The sequence below is a fragment of the Oncorhynchus kisutch genome, linkage group LG23 (assembly GCF_002021735.2).
Source record: "Oncorhynchus kisutch isolate 150728-3 linkage group LG23, Okis_V2, whole genome shotgun sequence".
NCBI classification, from domain to species: domain Eukaryota; kingdom Metazoa; phylum Chordata; class Actinopteri; order Salmoniformes; family Salmonidae; genus Oncorhynchus; species Oncorhynchus kisutch.
Window position 1 is genome coordinate 16,392,799 of NC_034196.2, and position 19,461 is coordinate 16,412,259.

Sequence of the window (19,461 nt, forward strand, 5' to 3'; positions counted from 1 at the left end):
TTTTGCCCCACTGAGATGGACATGCTAAAATCGTCATTGCTCAAAACAATGGCAATGTTGATGTAGAATGGGATGCTGCTGAAAGAGAGTGCAGTCATGTGCAACTAAGTTTGACTGTAAATCATTTTCTTGTCCTTCACGTTACTTTAGTAAAGTGATTGTTACTTCATCTCTGGGCTTCTTCTCATTGCACAGGCTGTCAGCCAATGTTGCACACAAATGCACACAGCCATTGCAAAACGCCATTTACCTTGATGCCACAATATCAATTCAATGAATTACAATCTGAAAGCTTAGCTTGTCCATGAATCAGTTACAATTCAAAGTCAGTTTCGTGTAGAAATAATATAAACTGTTTTCGCTGTCTGCATTTGAAAGAACAATGCTTTGCCTAATGAAGATGACAGTGCAGGATGTCAGAACTTCCATCTCTCATCATCGGCCACAAGTCCCCAATACTGATAAACGGTTAACAGGTGCAGCCTAATTATGCTCACCATCTCAACAGCCAAACAAACTGATTGCCATGTTCATTTAAATGACAGCCATGTTTCTCTGGGAAGCTAATTAAAAAGGTAGAAAATCAAGGCTGTTGGGAGGTAGTGGAGGGAACGTTTAGACCCAAGCGTTCCCCCGGGTCTACTGTAATAAGCTGTTTTCATCGCTAATGATGTCATAATGAATATCTAATGAAGGGGGGGGGGGGGGGGGGGGGTTCTGTTCATCTGTGTGGAACAAGAGCTTCTATCCCGGGTGGTAATCGGTGATGGTGGTGAGAAAAGGAGAAGGGAGTTGGGGTGCAGGAGGAGGGTAGTGTGGGAGAGTGTGTGGAGGAGAGAGGGGCAATGGAGAAGGTTTGAGGCTGTTTCAACGACCCAGAACAAGATCACTGAGAGGGGGGTGGGAGGAGGTTCTGAGGGTGCAATTGCTATGCCTGCAGCACTGTGGGACTGTTAGCCCCATCTCCCTCTGTCTCCCAATCATATGACCCGGGATAGGCCATCATTAGAGAGAGAGAGATGGATTGGAAGGGTGGAAAGGTGAACTCTGTTGCCCCTGACAGCGAGCCAGTGCAAACATACAGTATGAGAGGATGAGGAGAAGAAGAAGCTGATTCAAGCCCCCTGATCCCCAACCCCTCTCACCCATACCCTGTGTTAAATATCATAAAACACTTTCAAGAAGAAAATCCATGTCGTAAGTATAAAAAAGTGAACAAAGGAGTAGGAAGAAAAGTTCAAGAGGCTGTCTAACCAGCCTTTCTACAAGAAGACAAATACCCTCCTTTATCTTTGCTTAATAGGGAACACACGCACGCGCACCCACACATTTAAATGTAAGCCACATTACAGGGGATATGTTCACATCAATATATTATAATGTGATGCTTTCCCTTAATGGAAAATCAATGCGAAGACAAGCCTGCCACCTCTGAGACCATGAAAAACGCAATTTCCAAATTGACATGTGGAGGGTGTGTGGGATTGATTCTGACTGGGGCCCAATTTTAATATAATTTACTGTGAGCTCATTGACTCCCAGACATCTACAAAATGCCAAACTCTTCCGGCCTGTCAGATAAGAATTTTCATGGGGTTAAATGCCAAAACAGTCCATGTCAACTGAGCCTGGAGGGCATGGCCAGAGGATCTGATGACACTCACAGTGAAGATTAAAGTATGTCCTATAACTAATTAAATCCTGTTCCCAATCAGACATTTATCCACACCTCAAACTTCAGCCCCGGAAGGCCATTTACACCATCAACAAACACCCCTGATCTGACTCATTCCACCTCGAGACAACAGTGGAAAAAAATAGTACAAACTAATCCTAGCATCACAGCATACTGTATACTGGCACTAGATATATACAGTTTCCTATGACATCACTCTGTATATGTGCAATGCTTTAGTAACCCACTAGCCTGGCGAGACCTCAACCATCCCCCATGGTACACAGTAAATAGGATTAGCTGTAAAGAGAGAGATCCAGTTAAATGTTCCCTGGATCTAACACGGACACCTCCAGGGCACCCAGGGCAAGTGAAGAGAACAGGAGGGTTTAACTGCAAGCTGAGGCCCACACCCAGACAGAGCAGAAGGGATACTGTAATACCCCAGTGCTTATATCCTGTCCCTAACCCCCAATCCTCACAGTAATACCTGGAAATGAGTCAGCCTCCTGCTGCTGAGCCACACACACACACATACACACACACACACACACACACACACACACACACACACACACACACACACACACACACACACACGCACACGCACACAGCTTCCAGAAAAAAACATGTACCATCTCACACACTGGCATAAAACAAAGATGTACATAATCACCCAACCACACTCACTGACACATGCACAAAGCGCTGACCCTGAAGTGACACCGTATGCTCTGAAAACTGAAATGCACAATACCCTGCTGCAACAGCAGTCAGATCTGACTGTGAGCTGTAAAAACATTACTATTACATTTCACCCAAAACGTCCCATATTCTAATCAAATCTGTGCTGAGCTTATCATTCCAACAATACTGGCTCTCCATAACCAGGCATATTATATTTTCTGAGAAGCAGGAGCAACAGTTTTACACTGTTATATCACATTGGGAAAAAAATATCCTATCTCCGAGTAAGACATTGGGCAGGGCAGAACACTCAACACTTCAATAGCCACACACACGGCCTTGTCATGAGGGCCCAAACCGCAATGATCTCCCATCCAAAATCAATATCACTCACCTTGCCGAAGTCCCTGACATCAAACAGGTCGAACGGGTCAAAGAGTTCACTGTTCCGCAGGCCAAACTTGTCGTGGCACACCTTGAGGAATGTCCGGATGTTCTTCAGACACAGAAACTGGAAGAGAGAGAAAGGAAACGCCACAATGTCAGAAACAGTGTGGAGATCTGTGACGATGCGCACTTGTGAGTTCCCATCAGTTTGGACATTACACTGCATTGCTTTCTAGCCCTTCAAGTGTAATAATTGTTTATGTTGCTAACATTCAGTGGCGGAAAAAGTACCCAATTGTCATACTTGCGTAAATGTAAAGATACCTTCATAGAAAATGACTCAAGTAAAAGTGAAAGTCACCAAGTAAAATCCTACTTGAGTAAAAGTTCAAAAGTATTTGGTTTTAAAATATACTTAAGTATCAAAAGTAAAAGTATAAATCATTTCAAATTCCTTATATTAAGTAAACCAGACGGCATGATTTTCTTGTTCTTTTAGATTTACGGATAGCACTCAGACATCATTTATCAACAAATCATTTGTGTTTAGAAAGTCCACCAGATCAGATGCAATAGGGATGAAAGGGGATTTTCTCTTTAGGTGTTTTCCTGTCCCGCTAAGCATTCAAAATATAATGAGTACTTTTGGGTGTCAGAGAAATAAATGGGGTAAAAAGTACATTATTTTCTTTAGGAATGTAGTGAAGTAAAAGTATAAAAGTAGTCAAAAATATAAATAATAAAGTAAAGTACAGATACCCCCAAAAATGATTTAAGTAGTACTTTAAAGTATTTTTACACAACTGCTAACCTTTTCAAGAATATTCCTATCGCTAAACATGTCCCAATGTTTTTTTAACAAAAGATAACACGCGAGTAGAAATGCTAACATTGTTTATTAGAGTTTAAAGTTACGTTGTACAGTATCGCCAACCTATACCCACCACCACGGCTTGTTTGTGGATAGATGTTTTGGGAGAGCGCCTCCCTGGTCCCATGGACATAGTTTTTATCCAGCAGGTGCACATGCTCAGTAATGAGAAGGTTCTATGTTGAGGAGTATTTTCCTAATAGTGTTCTTCATCTGTTAAATGATGTATGTGCTGAGATGTTGCGATAATGGCCATTGAAATGATACCTAATGAACAATATTGATTATAGAGTGACGTGAATTTTAAATTGACAAAAGTCAAAGGGGGAAAAAACTGTTGTACTGAAATGAGGGACTTCTGTGAATATCTGAACTATTTCTAGATCAATCTGACTCCTAGTTATTAAACAGGATCGGTTAACAAGCAATATCAGTGTGATATATTTTAGAGAATCGGACTATTTTATTTCCTGGCCATGATCGACAGGCTCACCACTTCCTCTGCCTGTATGTATGTTAAGCATTATCAAACACGATGACAGACTGATTGTGCTCCTGAGGCTCAGTCTAAGTCTGGGACAGAAGTACTGTAGTGCTCTGAATCAGACAACACAGGCAGAGGGACCAACTGTCTCCTAGCATTGTCCTCCAAGCCATGTCATCGTATCTCATAGTATTATCACTGACTCAAACCCACACTAGGGTCACCTCTTCAGGTATAGGAGATGTACTGTATGAACTGTGCTTTCCCTCTAGCATGGATTTAGACATCATTGGATTTGGAAGTACATATTAGACACCATTTGGTATAAGCCACCGGCCTTATGCACTGATGTTGTAGCTACTATATGAACCTTCTTTCTATAGCAGGGATGGGCAACAGGCATGGCCGTAGGACCGATTTCCAATTTAAAAAGAAACAATTATTTTAAGATCTCAGTCAGGGTTTGACTGCGTGCGTGGGTATGGATGTGGGTACGCAGACTCGCCAGCCACTGAGGCCCCTCATGATGAGTCCAGATTTGTTGTGGCCCCGATGAAATCTTTGAGCCTGAAACAAGTCCGTGACTCCTTTCAGCTGCTATGGAATGCGTGTTGATATCGGGATGTACGTTACATTTGGATTTTTTTTGGGGGGGGGGGGCAACTGCTGTGTTTTCATGTTAGTAGCATTTTTAAGTGAATTGGCCTATGTGTTTTAGATATGATCCGTTATTGTCCATTGTCATGGATATTCATCCTGTGTGTCCAGACCTCAGAGACCTTCTGACTCATTCACATTCATGCAGCACATCCCTACAGAGATAGTCACCGCACTGAGCCCTATAAGAGAGCCACACCGGCCAGCGACGAGAAATGTGATGCTGCCGTAGCATTTGCAGTTCACCAGCTAAGGTTATCATGTCTGCTGATCTTCAAAAGGAGAGGAAAAAAAGTGTATTCTTTTGCCAGGGATAAAATGTAACATTTGCAAGAGGTGGTTGGAGTGGGTGGCTCCAAGGTGGCATAGCAGTTCAGACGTCTTTTGTCCTCGTCTTGTCGTGTCCTGTATATATATATATTTACAACTTTTTCACATACATTTTATTTTTATTTTCCATCAACTCATCTTCAAAACACTCTCCTGCAACCCGCCTCACCAATGTATATTTATAAAAAAGTATTATTTACCTCAGATCTGTAATCCTCCAAGAAGCTAGCCAGAAACTCCAAGAAGCTAGCCTGAAACTAGCCAGAAGCTAATCCAGAAGCTAGTTCAGAAGCTAGTTAGCTCCTTTACTGGCAAATCGTTAGTATCCAGCTAACCACGGTTTGTGGTCATCAGCTATCCTTTAGCTCGAAAATCTATCGCCAGTTCTGTACGGCGCAGCGCGGCTCGGAACGGAACATACCGGACCAATTTTTCTCTCCATGTCCCTGGATTTCGACTGCTCTCTGGACATTCATACCCGGATCTCACAGCTAGCTAGCTGCTATCCGTGTGACTATCGGCCTTCGTCGATTCCGGAGCAAACATCAATTATTCCGGAGCTAGCAAGCTCCGTCAATCACTCCTGAGTTCCATCAATCACACCTGGGCTGCAGTCACCTATCCGGACCCGTTTTACTGCTTTCGCGGAGCCCCACCGGGCCTTCACAACTGGACTGCCGACGTTATCTACCCGAAGGAGTTATTTGGCTGGCTCCTCCGTCGCGACGTTACCTGAACGCCCATCTGCGGCCTGCTAACCGTTAGCTGTCTTACCGGCTGCTATCTGAATAGACAATCGGACATTATTTTTTTTTTTTTTTTTTTTTTTTTTTTTTTTTTTTTTTTTAAATATATTTATATTTATTTTTTTATTTTTTATTATTATTATTATTATGTTTTCTTCTTGGGCCTCTATAACTATATCTATTGTTTTTATTTTTGTTGTTGTTGTGTGATTTGGATTAATCCCCTCTACCACACGGAACCCCACTAATCTACTGACCCAAGAGGTAGCTAACAACAGACCTCCATCCTATGCTAGCCTGCTACCGATGCCCTGGCTAGCTGTCTAAATCACCAACCAACATCTCCACTCACCGGACCCTTTTGATCACTCGACTAAGCATGCCTCTCCTCAATGTCAATATGTCTTGTCCATTTCTGTTCTGGTTAGTGTTTATTGGCTTATTTCACTGTAGAGCCTCTAGTCCTGCTCACTATACCTTATCCAACCTATTAGTTCCACCACCCACACATGCAATGACATCTCCTGGTTTCAACGATGTTTCTAGAGACAATATCTCTCTCTTCATCACTCAATACCTAGGTTTACCTCCACTGTATTCACATCCTACCATACATTTGTCTGTACATTATACCTTGATGCTATTTTATCGCCCCCAGAAACCTCCTTTTACTCTATGTTCCAGACGTTCTAGACGACCAATTCTCATAGCTTTTAGCCGTACCCTTATTCTACTCCTCCTATGTTCCTCTGGCGATGTAGAGGTGAATCCAGGCCCTGCAGTGCCTAGCTCCACTCCTATTCCCCAGGCGCTCTCTTTTGACGACTTCTGTAACCGTAATAGCCTTGGTTTCATGCATGTTAACATTAGAAGCCTCCTCCCTAAGTTTGTTCTATTCACTGCTTTAGCACACTCTGCCAACCCGGATGTTCTAGCTGTGTCTGAATCCTGGCTTAGGAAGACCACCAAAAACTCAGACATTTTAATTCCAAACTACAACATTTTCAGACAAGATAGAACTGCCAAAGGGGGCGGTGTTGCAATCTACTGCAAAGATAGCCTGCAGAGTTCTGTCCTACTATCCAGGTCTGTACCCAAACAATTTGAACTTCTACTTTTAAAAATCCACCTCTCTAAAAACAAGTCTCTCACTGTTGCCGCCTGCTATAGACCACCCTCTGCCCCCAGCTGTGCTCTGGACACCATATGTGAACTGATTGCCCCCCATCTATCTTCAGAGTTCGTGCTGCTAGGCGACCTAAACTGGAACATGCTTAACACCCCAGCCATCCTACAATCTAAACTTGATGCCCTCAATCTCACACAAATTATCAATGAACCTACCAGGTACCTCCCCAAAACCTTAAACACGGGCACCCTCATAGATATCATCCTAACCAACTTCCCCTCTAAATACACCTCTGCTGTCTTCAACCAAGATCTCAGCGATCACTGCCTCATTGCCTGCATCCGTAATGGGTCAGCGGTCAAACGACCGCCACTCATCACTGTAAAACGCTCCCTGAAACACTTCTGCGAGCAGGCCTTTCTAATCGACCTGGCCGGGGTATCCTGGAAGGATATTGATCTCATCCCGTCAGTAGAGGATGCCTGGATATTTTTTAAAAATGCCTTCCAAACCATCCTAAATAAACATGCCCCATTCAAGAAATTTAGAACCAGGAACAGATATAGCCCTTGGTTCTCCCCAGACCTGACTGCCCTTAACCAACACAAAAAAATCCTATGGCGTTCTGCATTAGCATCGAACAGCCCCCGTGATATGCAGCTGTTCAGGGAAGCTAGAAATCATTATACACAGGCAGTTAGAAAAGCCAAGGCTAGCTTTTTCAAGCAGAAATTTGCTTCCTGCAACACTAACTCAAAAAAGTTCTGGGACACTGTAAAGTCCATGGAGAATAAGAACACCTCCTCCCAGCTGCCCACTGCACTGAAGATAGGAAACACTGTCACCACTGATAAATCCACCATAATTGAGAATTTCAATAAGCATTTTTCTACGGCTGGCCATGCTTTCCACCTGGCTACTCCTACCCCGGACAACAGCACTGCACCCCCAACAGCAACTCGCCCAAGCCTTCCCCATTTCTCCTTCTCCCAAATCCATTCAGCTGATGTTCTGAAAGAGCTGCAAAATCTGGACCCCTACAAATCAGCCGGGCTAGACAATCTGGACCCTTTCTTTCTAAAATTATCTGCCGAAATTGTTGCCACCCCTATTACTAGCCTGTTCAACCTCTCTTTCGTGTCGTCTGAGATTCCCAAAGATTGGAAAGCAGCTGCGGTCATCCCCCTCTTCAAAGGGGGGGACACTCTTGACCCAAACTGCTACAGACCTATATCTATCCTACCGTGCCTTTCTAAGGTCTTCGAAAGCCAAGTCAACAAACAGATTACCGACCATTTCGAATCTCACCATACCTTCTCTGCTATGCAATCTGGTTTCAGAGCTGGTCATGGGTGCACCTCAGCCACGCTCAAGGTCCTAAACGATATCTTAACCGCCATCGATAAGAAACATTACTGTGCAGCCGTATTCATTGATCTGGCCAAGGCTTTCGACTCTGTCAATCACCATATCCTCATCGGCAGACTCGACAGCCTTGGTTTCTCAAATGATTGCCTCGCCTGGTTCACCAACTACTTCTCTGATAGAGTTCAGTGTGTCAAATCGGAGGGTCTGCTGTCCGGACCTCTGGCAGTCTCTATGGGGGTGCCACAGGGTTCAATTCTTGGACCGACTCTCTTCTCTGTATACATCAATGAGGTCGCTCTTGCTGCTGGTGAGTCCCTGATCCACCTCTACGCAGACGACACCATTCTGTATACTTCCGGCCCTTCTCTGGACACTGTGTTAACAACCCTCCAGGCAAGCTTCAATGCCATACAACTCTCCTTCCGTGGCCTCCAATTGCTCTTGAATGCAAGTAAAACTAAATGCATGCTCTTCAACCGATCGCTGCCTGCACCTACCCGCCTGTCCAACATCACTACTCTGGACGGCTCTGACTTAGAATACGTGGACAACTACAAATACTTAGGTGTCTGGTTAGATTGTAAACTCTCCTTCCAGACCCATATCAAACATCTCCAATCCAAAGTTAAATCTAGAATTGGCTTCCTATTTCGCAACAAAGCATCCTTCACTCATGCTGCCAAACATACCCTTGTAAAACTGACCATCCTACCAATCCTCGACTTTGGCGATGTCATTTACAAAATAGCCTCCAATACCCTACTCAACAAATTGGATGCAGTCTATCACAGTGCAATCCGTTTTATCACCAAAGCCCCATATACTACCCACCATTGCGACCTGTATGCTCTCGTTGGCTGGCCCTCGCTTCATACTCGTCGCCAAACCCACTGGCTCCATGTCATCTACAAGACACTGCTAGGTAAAGTCCCCCCTTATCTCAGCTCGCTGGTCACCATAGCATCTCCCACCTGTAGCACACGCTCCAGCAGGTATATCTCTCTAGTCACCCCCAAAACCAATTCTTTCTTTGGCCGCCTCTCCTTCCAGTTCTCTGCTGCCAATGACTGGAACGAACTACAAAAATCTCTGAAACTGGAAACACTTATCTCCCTCACTAGCTTTAAGCACCAACTGTCAGAGCAGCTCACAGATTACTGCACCTGTACATAGCCCACCTATAATTTAGCCCAAACAACTACCTCTTTCCCAACTGTATTTAATTTTAATTTATTTATTTATTTTGCTCCTTTGCACCCCATTATTTTTTTTATTTCTACTTTGCACATTCTTCCATTGCAAAACTACCATTCCAGTATTTTACTTGCTATATTGTATTTACTTTGCCATCTTGGCCTTTTTTGCCTTTACCTCCCTTCTCACCTCATTTGCTCACATTGTATATAGACTTGTTTATACTGCATTATTGACTGTATGTTTGTTTTTACTCCATGTGTAACTCTGTGTCGTTTTATCTGTCGAACTGCTTTGCTTTATCTTGGCCAGGTCGCAATTGTAAATGAGAACTTGTTCTCAACTTGCCTACCTGGTTAAATAAAGGTAAAATAAATAAATAAATAAAATAGAGATCATAGAAGTGACTATGTGGAGGACATTCTAATGCATGTAGCCTATTGTACATAACAGAGATGAGGGGGGGCGGGGGAATTATGATCTGCTCAGTGGAAAACACACACACACACAGACCAGCTCTGAACACACCCGGGACACACTAAACACGGTCAGCTCCTCAAGCTGCTGCTGGCCTGAAGACTACACACATGGGATTAGTTTGTGTTACCCCACATATCCATAACTAGTCTCGTCTTTTTTTCTGTGTGAAATAGTTAATTTAGCACATCTCTTGTATCTCAAACAGCAATAAGCCATTTCTTATCAAGCCATTCTTATTATTGAGACATATTAGACTTGGTTTCACCAACAACCCTCCATGTTTACAAAGAGTAGCCCAGTCCAACAAGACGCCATACAGTATCATGTGTGTGTGTGTGTGCGTGTGTGTGTGTGTGTGTGTGTGTGTGTGTGTGTGTGTGTGTGTGTGTGTGTGTGTGTGTGTGTGTGTGTGTGTGTGTGTGTGTATGTGTATGTGTGTGTGTATGTGTGTGTGTGTGTGTGTGTGTGTGTGTGTGTGTGTGTGTGTGTGTGTGTGTGTGTGTGTGTGTGTTCTACTGAAGTGACATCTCCGACTTGGACTTCTGACTTCTAATAGAGCAAACAACAGCCAACAACCGGCGTTAACAAGACAGAAGACTTGTTGGTTTGGGGCGGAGAAGAGAAACAGGAAGATGAGGATGACAAGGTTGAACAGCAAAAAGAAGCAGGAAGCCAAAAGCTGTCATCCCCTGACAGGGAGGAGGGAGGAGGGGGCTTTCCCAACCCCACCCCATCACACAGAGAATAATGCATTACCACAACGCTGTGGAGGTACCGTAACCCTGGAGGGCACTGCATCCCCACTACTTCAGATATGATGGGATGCAAATTAGAGCTCATAAACCCGAACTCTCTGAAATGAAAGGGATGGAAAGGGGGAGTGAGGAGGGGGAGGAGAAGGCGATGAGGGTTGTTTTGGCAAAACTGAGGTGCTTTGGTGTCAGGGAAAAGAGAAAACGGTGAGGCGGAAAGCCGGGAAAGAACAAGCCCCGTGGGGGAGAGGAGGAGAAGGGTTGTTGTGTCTGAGGATGATGAAAAAAGAACAAGTGTGGAGCAACTGAGCAAGCTAGGGGGGAAAGAGGGGAATACAGTCTGCGGAGAGACGGGGAGTGGAGAGATGAAGAGATGGATTCACGCAGACTGAGACAGCCGACATGAGTCAGTGACTGGATCAGACAGTCAGTCACAGGATTAGTTTAGTCAGTGGGAGAGAGTGAAGGCTGTCTAGGAGAGAGTCAAGCAGACAAACACAGTCATTTAAAACACAAAGACAGCGGCTGGTGCTGTGTGGTGCTGTGTGGTGCTGTGTGGTGCTGTGTCTACAGGAGTGAATCACTCCACACACCTCTGCAAAGTGAGAACAGAATTGAACAGAACACTGCAGGGGGGAAAGAGAGAGAGAGCAGCTTCTGTGGTTGCCATGGCGCTGTAAGGCAGCCTAAACAGAGAGCTCTGTCACCGTTTATGTGTCGGGGGGCTAGGGTCAGTTTGTTATATCTGGAGTACTTCTCCTGTCCTATTCGGTGTCCTGTGTGAATCTAAGTGTGCGTTCTCTAATTCTCTCCTTCTCTCTTTCTTTCTCTCTCTCGGAGTACCTGAGCCCTAGGACCATGCCCCAGGACTACCTGACATGATGACTCCTTGCTGTCCCCAGTCCATCTGACCGTGCTGCTGCTCCAGTTTCAACTGTTGTGCCTTATTATTATTCGACCATGCTGGTCATTTATGAATAATATATATATATTATATAAATACATTTGATTTGATTTGTACATTTGTTACGTATTTTAGTTCAAGTTTAGATTTTGTTTTTTAAATCAGCTTTTTTGGTTTTTGATTAGTCATTGGGTTGTTAATTGGATATATCTGGTTGTTTTTACCCACAGAGTTGCAGGACCGATGACAGGTTGGCTGGCTAGCTAGCTGGCTAATGTACAATGTTTGCATTTAAAAGATGCATCTCAGCAACGGCTGCTTTTTGATCAATGAGACCTGACTGCATTGTGGAAATGGAGAGAGCTCGTACTGAACATGACTACTGCTCTGGACTGATGTGTGGTGGGCTTTTCTTGCGCTGTAGCAGCAGCAGAGGCATCACCCAAGTGAGGCTACACATTAGTTGTGGATGAGTACAAAGTCCAGGTTACGGAGAGGTGGATTTAACCATTTATTTAAGACGACCACTTTTGTGTATCATCCTGAATGATTTTAAATGCATTATCCACCTGCATGGTTGTACCGTGTTAGATTGAAATTGTCAAATAAATCTATCTATAGCCCATGCAACCCTTTGCTGTCCTCCACAGTGTTACCCCACATATCCATAACTAGTCTCGTCTTTTTTTCTGTGTGAAATAGTTAATTTAGCACATCTCTTGTATCTCAAACAGCAATAAGCCATTTCTTATCAAGCCATTCTTATTATTGAGACATATTAGACTTGGTTTCACCAACAACCCTCCATGTTTACAAAGAGTAGCCCAGTCCAACAAGATGCCATACAGTATCATGTGTGTGTGTGTGTGTGTGTGTGTGTGTGTGTGTGTGTGTGTGTGTGTGTGTGTGTGTGTGTGTGTGTGTGTGTGTGTGTGTGTGTGTGTGTGGATCCGTGAAACCTACAGTTGAACACCTCAAGTATTTGTAATACTGTGCTAGATACTACAGTATGTTGACTGTTTTGTGCTACGAGAACACACACATGGAAGTCCATGCTCTGTCTTTCATCCTCTCACCAGCCCTGCCCTTAGGCTTACAAACACCCTTCTCTCTGGGGATAGGTAGTCAGCCACACCCTTTGATTGGTGGTGTGTGTGAACAGACACCCAGGGGGCCTGGAGGACATCAGGGGGCCACCCCCCTCCCCACTGTTATCCATGACGGCAGGCAGACTTCCGGGTCGCACAGATGTTAAAGCCAGTCAAGAGAAAGGCCCTGCTCAGGCTAATTGGGGAGGCAGACGCTCCATGAATAATACATGGCGGCACTATGCAAGTATTAATCTGATAGCATTACCCCTAAAGCCCCATATAAGGACACGGAGCACCCATGTTATTAGATCAAGCCCCAACACACAACACACAAAGCCTTTCAAATTTGCACAGGTTTACAGGTTTTTAGAAAGGTTAATCTCCATTACAAAGGATGATAATTCATTGGAAAAGCCAGACTCCAGAGGGAGAGGTGCACTAGGTTTTCAGAATGGTTGAGATAATTGAGGCAAGTCCACCTTCACCTTTGCTCCCACTGTATATTAAGATGTAACCACACAAGCTAATTGCCTTTAGGGGCAGTTCTGAGATAAGAGGAATACTTAACTAGGGAAGTGTACCAGGGTTGGGAAGGTTACTTTCTAAATGTAATCCGTTACAGTTACTAGTTACATGTCCAAAATTGTAATCAGTAACGTAACTTTTGGAATACCCAAACTCAGTAAAGTATTCTGATTACTTTCCGTTACTTAAGAGTCATTGGAAGAAGACAAAAAGGATCCATCAATCGCATTTGGTGTGTCATCATAGTGGTCTCTGACTCGCTCAGGTGGAACAAACTTAACTGAATTGAATGTCATTGAGAAAAGTGTGTCATATTGTGTCATATTGTTTTCACAAACATCCTTTCTGAATTTAAAATTAATCCAAGAAGTAATTATCTAGTTTTTTAAAAAGTATCTGTAATCTGGTTACAATATTTTTGCTAGTAACGTAATTGACTACAGTAAAAAAAATAATGTATAATTAGATGTAATCAGTTACTCCCCAACCCTTGAGTGTATAGTGCAACTAACATGTCTTTCTCTCGCTCTCTCTGTCTCTCTCTCTCTCTCTCTCTCTGTCTCTCGCTCTCTCTTCATCTCTCTCTCTCGCTCTCTCTCTTTCTGTCAATTAAATTCAAGGGCTTTACTGGCATGGGAAACATATGTTAACATAAACAACAAAAGTGAAATAAACAATAAATAAATGAACAGTAAACATTACATTCACAGAAGTTTCAAAAGAATAAAGACATTTCAAATGTCTCTCTCTCGGTCTCTCTTTCACACAAACACACAGGTCAATCTGCTGAAAATAGAAAACCAGTGAACTTCAGTCAACTGAAAGGAAGTCCTCTTAAGGGGAAAAAAAGCTGTGTGATAAATGTGAAGTAGATTGGGGGAAAGAGAGAGAAAATAACTGTCATGAAGGTACTCTGCCCGCTGAAGCAGAACTATCCTCAGCTGGGAACAAAGGATGTGCTCTCATCGATAATGGAGAGAATAGAGACGAGCTATTCCTTCAAGTTCATGGTACTACTGTCTCTCTCACAGTACCAGGCAGAGCTCGCCACAGCTAGATCCAATCAGTTGCAAAATAGATGTGCCTCAACATGTGGGCTACACAGCTTCAATCCCCAATCCACCCTAATCATGTGACGTCATCTATGCCATTGTCAATCAACAGGTGGACCTTTGAGTAAACCCTGGTGGGTGTCATCAGTCAGTCACTAGAATAGGCTGACTGATGTGTATGCCTCCACCACGTGTGTGTGTGTGTGTGTGTGTGTGTGTGTGTGTGTGTGTGTGTGTGTGTGTGTGTGTGTGTGTGTGTGTGTGTGTGTGTGTGTGTGTGTGTGTGTGTGTGTGTGTGTGTGCGTGCGTGCGTGCGTGCGTGCGTGCGTGCGTGCGTGTGTGTGTGCGTGCGTGTGTGTGAGCGAGTGAGCGAGAGCAGAGCATGATGACGACCATGGGAAGGAGAGGAGTAGGAGATGATTGGACCCAGGCCAGCAGAAGACAAAAGGCAGCAAAAGGCCTTTATCACCTCAATTCTGTCTGAGCTCATTTTCCATTTCCTTTTCTTTCAATGCTTGTTTCCCCCCACATCTTTCTGAAAGTAATAATTCATCACACTGCCTCCTCTGAGGTTGCAAATGGGTGAAAAATGACATGCAATATTTCTTTGTTTTGTTTTCTGACACAGGACTTTCACCCTCGTGTGATAAAGCCTATCTAGAGCGTGGTTGAGATTTTCCTTATGTCATCACATACTTGGCTGCTCTGGTCACTATGGAGAGTTAACTTCCTGTTGTCTTTAGACAAGCGAGAGGTATGGGCCGGGAAAAGTCAAGACCCACATTCCCCTGCCCTTTCCAACCCTGTTCTTCATAATTAGGTCAACTTGCAAAATCTGAGTGCAAACAAAGATAATGTATGAGACCTACAGATGGACAACTGGCACGGCTGATTAAGAGGTTGTTTATGTACTCTAGGTGCAGAATGGGCTGTGTACCATAGACATTGGAGAGAAGCAATCTCTGATTGTCAGTAGCATAGAAATAGAATCTCATTGTAGTTATGTTGTTGTCTCAGCCCCATGAGTAATGTGTGGAGAAGACTTCTGAGAATCAGAGACTACACCCGATCAATGGCCAGGTAATTTATGACACCAGAGTGGGGAGCACAGGACTGCATTCATCTTCTCCCAGACCTTCTCCCTCCTTCCTCACCAAGCTATTTTTCAGAGCAGTGATTTAGATTCAGTCTTAGATCTAGCTCCTTCAGCATCATTCCCTGGGAAGGTCAGAAACACCATACATGGAGAGGGGGCAATCTATGTTTTTATAGAGCGAGTGCCCAGTGTAACAGCAGCACTGAGTGTGTTTTCACCAAATAAAAACTAGTTTGGGTTCACTAAAGGAGAGAGGTTTATACTAACCTATAATGAGTTTAATTAGAAACACATTTACATTTTTAAACACTGCTGCATATTAGGAACATCAGCAGACCCATAATGTCCCATAATACCTCAAATTCACCTGACATGCTTTATTCACACACCACGGGTGCTTTTTCACAGCCTCAAACCAAACTGTGGATGCCTGTGGCATCCATTTTCTGCCTGCACCTCTTTAACTTGGGAACACTACATTCATAACATGATGATAAATATATTTAGCTTAAAAAACACTATAGTCATATTGTAAAAAAGAAAAGAAAAAGAAGGCAATGTTGACATAAACAAAATAGAAACATGGTAGCAGAACTATGTACAATATTTATTTATTTGAGCTAGTGCACCAACTAACGGGATCACATAACCTCTCAAATGTTTTATGTCAACTATGGGCCCCAGGCCAAAAGTCAAAATAGTGGGACAGTTGACCATGGCATGCCGAGTGATGACTATCAGGGTTCGATACTCAGTTAAAGTCAATCCATTTCTGAGTGTCACGACTTCCACCGAAGTCAGTTCCTCTCCTTGTACGGGCGGAGTTCGGCGGTCAGCGTCACTGGTCTTCTAGCCATCGTCGATCCACTTTTCATTTTCCATTTGTTTTGTCTTATTTTCCTACACACCTGGTTCTCATTTCCCTCATTAAGTGTTGTGCATTTAACCCTCTGTTCCCCCCCATGTCTTTCTGTGTAATTGTTTGTTTGTAAGTGCTTGTGCTCATGTGTACTGGTGCTCGTCTGGTTTTCTACCCATGTCGGTTATGTCTTCATGCTGTTGGTTTTGAAATTAAACTGCTCCGGCTATTACCTAGTTCTGCTCTCCTGCATCTGACTTCTCTGCCACCAGTTACGTGCCCCTTACGCTGAGATTATAATAAAAGCCTACATTATTCAAATGCTTTTATACCATGGGGAGGTCACCCCCAAGTCTCATCCCCATACCTGAAATAAAACCTATAACATAAACATCTTCCTCTGAATCCAATTCTAAAATCAAAACCTATCTATGAAACAGCATGGAAATATAATGATAATCACATAAAAAAAACTGTATTAAAGCCTTTGAGAGGACTTATGGCGTAGTTGGCCTGAGGTGTATATGAATGTAAGGGAGTACAGCTGGTGTGATTCATGATTACCTGGGAGGTGACTAATGCTATTAACATGGAGAGCAGCCTGTTAATTACCCGTCAGCCTCTGGGGCTTTAATCAGCCTGCCTACCCTCCATGTGTCCACCAATGTAAACAATCATTCAATCAGCCAGCCAGCTACCCAGCCAGCTCAGCTCAGCTTCACACCACAGGCAATTTACAGGCAATTTACAGATGAAATTGTGGGATTCTTATGATTTTTTGTGAGAAACAATAACATTATCATCCACTGGAGATACAGTTGAAGTCGGAAGTTTACATACACTTAGGTTGGAGTCATTAAAACTAGTTTTTCAACCACTCCACAAATGTATTGTTAACAAACTATAATTTGGCAAGTCGGTTAGGACATCTACTTTGTGCATGACACAAGTCATTTTTCCAACAATTGTTTATCAACACCATGGGACTACGCAGCCGTCATACTGGTCAGGAAGGAGACGCATTCTGTCTCCTAGAGAAGAATGTACTTTGGTGCGATAAGTGCAAATCAATCCCAGAACAACAGCAAAGGACCATGTGAAGATGCTGGAGGAAACAGGTACAAAAGTATCTATATCCACAGTAAAAAGAGTCCTATATCAACATAACCTGAAAGGCCGCTCAGCAAGGAAGAAGCCACTGCTCCAAAATTACCATTAAAAAAGCCAGACTACGGTTTGCAACTGCACATAGGGACAAAGATCGTACTTTTTGGAGAAATGTCCTCTGGACTGATGAAACAAAATTAGAAATGTTTGTCCATAATGAGCATCGTTATGTTTGGAGAAAAAAGGGGGATGCTTGCAAGCTGAAGAACACCATCCCAACCGTGAAGCACGGGGGTGGCAGCATCATGTTGTGGGGGTGCTTTGCTGCAGGAGGGACTGGTGCACTTCACAAAATAGATGGCGATATGAGAAAGGAAAATTATGTGGATATATTCAAGCAACATCTCAAGACATCAGTCAGGAAGTTAAAACTTGGTCAAAAATATGTCATCCAAATGGACAATGATCCCAAGCATACTTCCAAAGTTGTTGCAAAATGGCATAAGGACAACTAAGTCAAGGTATTGGAGTGGCCATCACAAAGCCCTGACCTCAATCCCATAGAAATGTTGTGGGCAGAACTGAAAAATCGTGTGTGAGCAAGGAGGCATACAAACCTGCCTCAGTTACACCAGCTCTGTCAGGAAGAATGGGCCAAAATTCATCCAACTTATTTTGGGAAGCTTGTGGAAGGCTACCTGAAACGTTTGACCCAAGTTAAACAATTTAAAGGCAATGCTACCAAATACTAATTGAGTGTATGTAAACTTTTGACCCACTGGGAATGTGATGAAAGAAATATTAGCTGAAATAAATCGTTCTCTCTGCTATTATTCTGATATTTCACATTCTTAAAATAAAGTGGTGATCCTAACTGACCTAAGACAGGGATTTTTTTACTAGGACTAAATGTCAGGAATTGTGAAAAACTGAGTTGAAATGTATCTGGCTAAGGTGTATGTACATTTCTGACTTCAACTGTATGTAATGAACAGCAGTGAATATATTGCACTGGCTTTTGAAAGGAGAAGTAACCATTTTCTGTGAATGTATTGCCTTATCCAATATCAATAATTAACTTTAAACCTGGGGCTGTCTTGACATACCTTTCCCGAATGCTTGTCAAACTAGAAAGGCCAAATGAGCAATTGGGCAGAAGGGTTGTCGAGCTGAATGTTTTTGGCATAGCCCTCTGACTGTGATAAGCAATAGCTGATGTAGGGTCATTACACTGATTCATTCCTAGCTGAAATCTTAACTTGTTATAATCTTTTTTTTTTTTTATCAAGCACCTTTTGGTTGGGGGATGATTTTCTGTTTGGGGGGCCCTTCTGACCAGCTTTGACTTGTTGTTGTGCAGTGGGAATACTGCCAGAGTAGAACAAGTGATTCAACACTTCCACAACATCACTAAAGGTCCGTGTATTGCGTCAAATGACTCATAACATTACGCCGCAGGTCTAAAATTTTCTGTCCGTGCTTCATATTCCTTGGCGGGTGCTGACAGCGATGTGCATGAAGCACACTTCCTGTTTACACTCCCCTGACAATTACATCGAAAAGCTTTTTGGCACCGTCCCTCCGAATTAATGACTGTTCAGATAAAAGCTTTCTCATTGGTGTGTGTATGTGTGTGTGTGTGTGTGTGTGTGTGTGTGTGTGTGTGTGTGTGTGTGTGTGTGTGTGTGTGTGTGTGTGTGTGTGTGTGTGTGTGTGTGTGTGTGTGTGTGTGTGTGTGTGTGTGTGTGTGTGTGTAGGGGTTGTCTGTCTGTACATTTTTAGACACCTCTCGTCATGGCAGGCGGTTATATCCACCCCGCTGTGTATAACACATGATTTGAAGAAACAGTCATAAATTATCCAAACCTGTCTGTGGGATACTAGGCACCTCTCCCAAGGATAATTGAATTAACTTCTCAGATATCTATGACACCAATCATCCTGTAATATAAAATAAACTTGGGTAGACGACAGCAATGTCTGCTGTACAAAAGAAGAGATAGCAAGAGGCTCATCTCTTATCCGAGAGTAAAAGACAGCGAGAGAGAGAGAGAGAGAGAGAGAGAG

At 43.3% G+C, this 19,461-nt stretch overlaps 1 protein-coding gene across 11 annotated transcripts in view; it reads right to left on the bottom strand.

The window, feature by feature from the left end:
- The window catches only part of LOC109868347 (guanine nucleotide exchange factor VAV2-like), a 245,009-nt gene that overhangs the window by 181,150 nt on the left and 44,398 nt on the right, over positions 1–19,461 (bottom strand). For all 11 annotated transcript variants that reach the window (XM_031802623.1, XM_031802621.1, XM_031802620.1 and 8 more), the window contains exon 2: positions 2,757–2,873. In XM_031802623.1, the coding sequence (XP_031658483.1) occupies positions 2,757–2,873 (117 nt within the window). The remainder of the gene's footprint in view (positions 1–2,756; positions 2,874–19,461) is intronic.